The sequence below is a fragment of the Pseudophryne corroboree genome, chromosome 2 (genome assembly GCF_028390025.1).
Source record: "Pseudophryne corroboree isolate aPseCor3 chromosome 2, aPseCor3.hap2, whole genome shotgun sequence".
Classification (NCBI taxonomy): domain Eukaryota; kingdom Metazoa; phylum Chordata; class Amphibia; order Anura; family Myobatrachidae; genus Pseudophryne; species Pseudophryne corroboree.
The window spans coordinates 181,232,706-181,238,705 of record NC_086445.1 but is presented as its reverse complement, the minus strand read 5'-3'; the positions used below and the strand labels follow the sequence as shown (position 1 = coordinate 181,238,705).

Here is a 6,000-nt window from a genome sequence, read left to right as displayed (position 1 = left end):
TCCACTCACAACAGGAAATCAGCAGCTTTGAAAAAGAACCTAAGGCAAGTTCAAAACGCATCAGCAGGACAATAGCATAGACACTAAATATGTAGCCATGTACCAACAGTTCCAGACCTTCCCGCCATCACTGCAGATTTCAGAGTCTACATTACATGGTCACCTGTGAGAGGAAGGGTCTGGTTTTAAACATGAAAACATGTAACTACATTGCTCTCATCTACACATACCACAGTGTCTGGATTTTAGGACTTTACAACTAAAGGAGACAGGGAAAACTGATCCAGGGGTAAGTGAGCCAACACGGCATAGCAGCACACGGATACACTGAGCCACAAACGTGTTTCCTTATTGGGACCTATTCACCTTGCTTTAACCCTATACAGGTATTTGTGGGACACAATTACATTGCTTCAAAAGAAGCTGTGATATCAAATATTATGAGAGAAATTTATAAGAACAAATGTTCTAAATATATATGCGCATAAGATCAACTCACTGACCAAAGTACTTCTCACAGCATTCATCTCCCAACAATTGAATGTTTTATTAATTTATTAAATTGGACTCCTGTAACTTTATCAAGATTCAGGTTTGTGTTTAGATCGTTTACTTTCATATTCGCAATGTATATCATGACTAGTTGCCACTTACCATTGAATAAGGCTATAAAAATATTTAGAATGACTGCAGAATAGCTGTAACAAGTAATGCTAAAAAGTTGCCTCTACAAGTAGTAGAACTAAACTGCATATTACGTTTAAAAAACATTAAGGTTAAATGTTTTTTAAAAAAATAAATAAAGACCGGGATAAGCGAATTATAACAAATGGTTAAAACAGACAAGTATTTTAAAGATTAGTTTATTTGAGGGGGGACAGAGCTGATAAACAGAAGAAAAAAAATAAAGAAAAAAAAAATAAGAGGGCTGGTAGGGTACTTTACATGATAATAAAACATCTCCCAGAAAGCAGATTACAAATCATTACAAGTTTTTATTATATATTTTTCTTCGTATCACACTTCTGTGGAAGTGTAAAATGTTAAATGAAAGTATGATAAGCTGGCCCAAGTGAGACAGACAGGAACACAGCTTCTCGATGCACATCAGTTATAAATTAGGGTAGGCCGGATGAAGGGGTGGTAAAGGACAGAGTACTCATCAGAATTTGGGACTTGCCAAGTGTGAAAAGCAGTGTCTGGATGCAACATGCCGCGCAAACACTGCTTGCTCCAAGTACTTTATATATAAAACAAATAAAACATCCTACAGACAAAAAGCTCACCGCTACAGCAGTCTCCTTGAAATCCACAGCATCACGCAAAGCCTGAGGGGGGAGTCTAATAAATGGATATACAGGTTTCCGCTGGTGTACCTTACTGATCATCTCTGGCACACTGGGATGAAAGGTTTACGGCGACTGCTCTATTGCGTGTGCAAACCATGCATCTGAAGACCTCCTTTTCACTACTGAAGCTGCAAATTAGGGCTTCATAGAAATTTCATCCAATTTGTAGAACCATACTGTGCTAAAAGAAGTAATATTCTCTTAATTCACTTCCAGCAAGTCAATTCTAGACCAATTTTCTATGCTGGAGAATGACCTTAAAAATAGCAGCCCTGGAAGCCACCTAAATAGGATATCTTAATTCCTTAAATATCAATTAATTCACTGGCATAAAAAAATGTAACTTTTATACAACAGGGTAGAGGCAGTTTGGGAAGCATTTCAAATACTAAGCATTCATTTTGTAGATTTCCCCTTCCTGGTGAAAGCATCATCTGCAATAGAGACCCTCTGCCACACATTGCCTTTACGCCCCCTCCTAACTCACGCACACATGGTAAAAGCTGCAGCAGCATGCAAGAGAACAAACAGCTCATTGTGTTTCTAACTGAAGATCATTGTCTGAGGAGTTATGGCTGAATTGCTTGTCTGATTTCTGAGGGGGACCGAGCCGGAAAGGGGTGATGCTTTTCTTGCTCTGGATTTTGCCAATAATAACCCTCGTGGAATAGGGCGCATGGGAGATTAAATGAGAGGGAGTAAGGAATCCATGGACACAGATATTCCCCAGGTTAGTCGGCGTATTCTTCGGCCTCCTCTTCCCCATCCACAGACAAAGCTGCGTACTTACTCTCTTGGCTAAATTTCTGCAGAGACGGGAGAAAAGAAGCAGTCAGCAAACCATGGTGCTAAGAAAACAATTCCACACACAGGTAACAAGCTAGTATACAGACAAGTCAAGGAGTAGAGAGGGGTGCAGCATGGAGCCCAAAAAATAGGATTTTGGTACTTACCAGGTAAATCCTTTTCTTTGAATCCATAGGGGGCACTGGAGTACTCTTGGGATATGGACGGGCGTAGCCGAACAAGGGCACTGAATATTTAAATTTAGGACCCTCCCCCCCCCTCCATATCCCCGAGTACCTCAGTGTACGACCTCAGTGTTTTTTACTGAGCGAACAGGAACGATATAGAGAGGTTGACAATGGAGAATACCTATAACATAACGGACAACACAATGTTGACCCATAACCTTACTGTCAACTAAACAGTTGACACCATAACCGATAGAACTTTATAATTTGAACCAATCGGTGAAAATGTGTTACCATAAGCTCCTTTGAGCTTAATATCAATGAAGTAAAACTTGTTACCCTAAGCTCCCTTGAGCTTAACACAACCCAGGTAAAACTGCTCTGGGTGGGCGTCCAGTGCCCCCTATGGATTCAAAGAAAAGGATTTACCTGGTAAGTACCAAAATCCTATTTTCTTTATCATCCACTAGGGGTCACTGGAGTACTCTTGGGACGTACCAAAGCTTCCCTCGTGGGCGGGAGAGCTGTTTGATACTTGTAACAGTAGGCAGCCCAAAGCTAAATGCTGATGGCGCCACCATTTATAACGTGTAAACGTGCACAAACATGGTGCACATGAAGGCTATATAGCCGCGTTTTAGACACTCCACGACCCACTGGGTCTGACATTCCCACAGAACCTGTGGCATGAGCTATTACTGACGTAGGCGATTGTAACTTAGCCTTAAAGGAAACCTGACTTGTAGTCATTATTATTACCCAACTGGATAATGTCTGCTAAGAAACTGGCTAACCCCAGTTGGCAGTATCATAGAGAACAAACAACGTATTTATATCACATACTGTTGACGTTCGGGACATATATAAACGCGTAATGCGTGTACCACATTCAGAATTCTAGAATGTGCTGTCCACACAGGAACCCCTATTGGTATATTGATGTGAAGAATACGAAAGCGTGATTCGTCCGAAGATCTGCTTTGTCATGAGAAAACTCAAATACGGTGGCTTGGAATACAAGGCACCCAAATATGAAAACAAAACCCTTGCCGAAGCCAAGGCTATAAGAAAATTGTTTTCCAAAGTGAGAAACTTAATTCCCATTTGTTGAAAGGGTTCAAAATATGAAAACTGTAAGAAATCTGAACCCAACTTCAAGTCGCCTGGCGCTGTAGGTGGGATAAATAGAGTGTGAACTTTGATGACACCTTGTAGAAAGATGTGTACAGACGCCAATAGAGGCAAACGTCTTTGAAAATAAGTTTACCACACAGATACCTGCACTCTTCGTGCAGATCAACGCAGTTTTCCATCCCACCCCGTTTAACAGAATACGGGTTACTTGAAGGATGATGTTGGAAACTTCTGAGGTTTACAACCTATGTAAGCACACGAAATTTTGTAAAAATGAGCTGCCTTAAACGGCTTACTATTTCGTAACATGGTTAGTATAACCGATACTGTAATGCTCAATTTCTTAAGAGGGCGGTCTGCACCCTCACCCCGTCAACCGCAGCTGCGGTACCTAGATAATAGGTACATAGGTAACTATGGGTAAACTAACGTTCCCTGATGTAACAGGTTGGACGTATTATGAGCGGGCCAAGATCGTGTGCAAGTATTCCTTGAAAATTCGAGAAGCAAACTTCTCCGAAACCCATGAGCTACCACCAGTATGACTGTGACAACTGTCTTATGAGCCGTTTTGACAACAGAGAGAGCAGCGGAAACTGGTGGAGCCAGATACACGATGATGAATGACCACATGAATGTGAGAGACTCCACCGCCACTGCCCTTGTGATCTGTTTTGTACACATACTGAGCTTTTGTAATTGTGGCGAGATGCCATCATGTATACTTGAGGGTAACCCCCTTCTGTGGACTCACCTATGAAACACCTCTGGATTTAATGTCCAGTTTTCAGGATCCAAATTCTGACGGGTGAGATCCTCTGTCTAACAGATGTCCACTCACGTAATGATCTCTTGACATTTTCACATAATGGTGTTCTGAGCCATTGAGGATTTGAGTCACATGCCGCATTGCCATGCGGCTTCTTGGTTCTCACTGGTTGTTGTGTATGCAACTGCCGTTGCCTTGTTTGACTGCTTAAGGCCAGCGTGAGACAGGCATCAAACATTTACCTGAAACTCATGGTTGTTCCTCTCCACAGAAATCTTTAGTAAAAGGCGAAAGATTTATTCGTTCTGAAGAGAAAATAGAGTATATACCTGGTCAGACTGAAAGCGAATCATGTATTGCATTGTAAAATGCACAGAGTTCTAGGACCTTTATCGACAGCAATCTGTCGTGTTTTAGAACCTTTGTCGCTGATTTTAACTACAAATCCTGACCCTCTGCGACTGTCGTCCAGAGTATATGCACCCTTTTCCCTCTGTGGGAAACGCGAGTGAAGGGTGGTGAACTAAATTGAAAACACATCTTTATTCTTAATAGGTGAATACACCAATGTACCGCTAGTGTGCGTGTTTTGCACTAATTACTAGACGTACATTTGTTATTGCTGGTGTAGTAGGTAAAAGTCTTTGATTTACCGTATTTATCATCTTACCTAGGCATTGACATCGTTTAGACGGAATTAGATGCGATTGTTTTCGAACTTGATCTGCTACCGCAGTATACCTTAGTAGCGCAAGTTAGAGGAACTTTGTTGAACAGAGTTCTTATGTGAGATGAGCTATCATCCCAACATCACTTTGGTAAATACCCAAAGCGATAAGCAACGGTAGATATGAAATGGTTAATGGTTGTGGCGATTTGCAAACGCTAGAACCTGTGATGAACATACCGGACTGGGTAAATACGCATTGTCAAGATCAAATGCAATTATGCAAATTTTGTGGCTCCAATAAGCAAATACTAACCGCAGAAAATCCATTTTCTACTGTAGTAAATGACTTTTGATATTGCGACAGAGCTGTTTGGTCTTGCTAAAACAGAGGTGAATAAATAACTCTGACTCTGTTGGCGTACTACTGCCTGGTTTATAAACCAGCAAAGACTAAATGACAACCTGCCAAACCGTTCGACAGAGGCAGTTTTGTACTTTAAGCTGTAAATAGCTGAGACATGTATGAGTTGAAGTCCTGAAACCTCGCAAATGTAACATGTAAAGACGCGCTTCCACAATTGTAAAAGAGGTCATTAAACCACTGGCTTGCTGACTGTAACGTCCTGTCGTTACAAGGCGTGACTGTTTCTTATAAAGGAATAAAACGCCGTTACAAGTATTGTATGCGCTAATGGCAGAATATCCTAAAGGGATAAAATGGCGTTACACATATATCAAATTTAGGAGCAAACAAGCTCTGGTCTTGTCGCACTTAACTAGCGACAATGAAAATAACCGGCGTTAGCAGAAGCTTTACAGATATACTTTGCAGCTTCTTTTAACAGTGATCGGCATGGTTCCATACATAGATTCTAGTGACCCAAATGTATCTGTGGTTTTTATAATGTTTTCCAAAACCCCGCACTATCTGAATGCTGGACTAATGTACACTTCTCACTTGTAGTTATCGGTGTGAGATTTGACATAGAATCGTGCATTAAATTATAAGACTAGTGAAATAAACACTCTGGTACCCAAAGGAAAATTGTCACTTTGGAAAGACTGTCTTTTGTTAGCGCTGGCGGAGTTATTCTGAGACTCCGA

The 6,000-nt window shown here is 41.0% G+C and overlaps 1 protein-coding gene and 1 non-coding gene across 5 annotated transcripts in view; both read right to left on the bottom strand.

Annotated features, from left to right (window-relative positions):
• Positions 1–847: 847 nt before the first annotated feature.
• EIF4B (eukaryotic translation initiation factor 4B) overlaps positions 848–6,000 on the bottom strand; it is a 161,890-nt gene continuing 156,737 nt past the window's right edge. For all 4 annotated transcript variants that reach the window (XM_063952081.1, XM_063952079.1, XM_063952080.1 and 1 more), the window contains one exon: positions 848–2,155. In XM_063952081.1, the coding sequence (XP_063808151.1) occupies positions 2,081–2,155 (75 nt within the window). In that variant the 3' untranslated portion in view covers positions 848–2,080. The remainder of the gene's footprint in view (positions 2,156–6,000) is intronic.
• Positions 4,437–4,551, bottom strand: LOC135054123 (U5 spliceosomal RNA). The gene has a single exon (XR_010243372.1). It is a non-coding gene; the product is annotated as a U5 spliceosomal RNA (small nuclear RNA).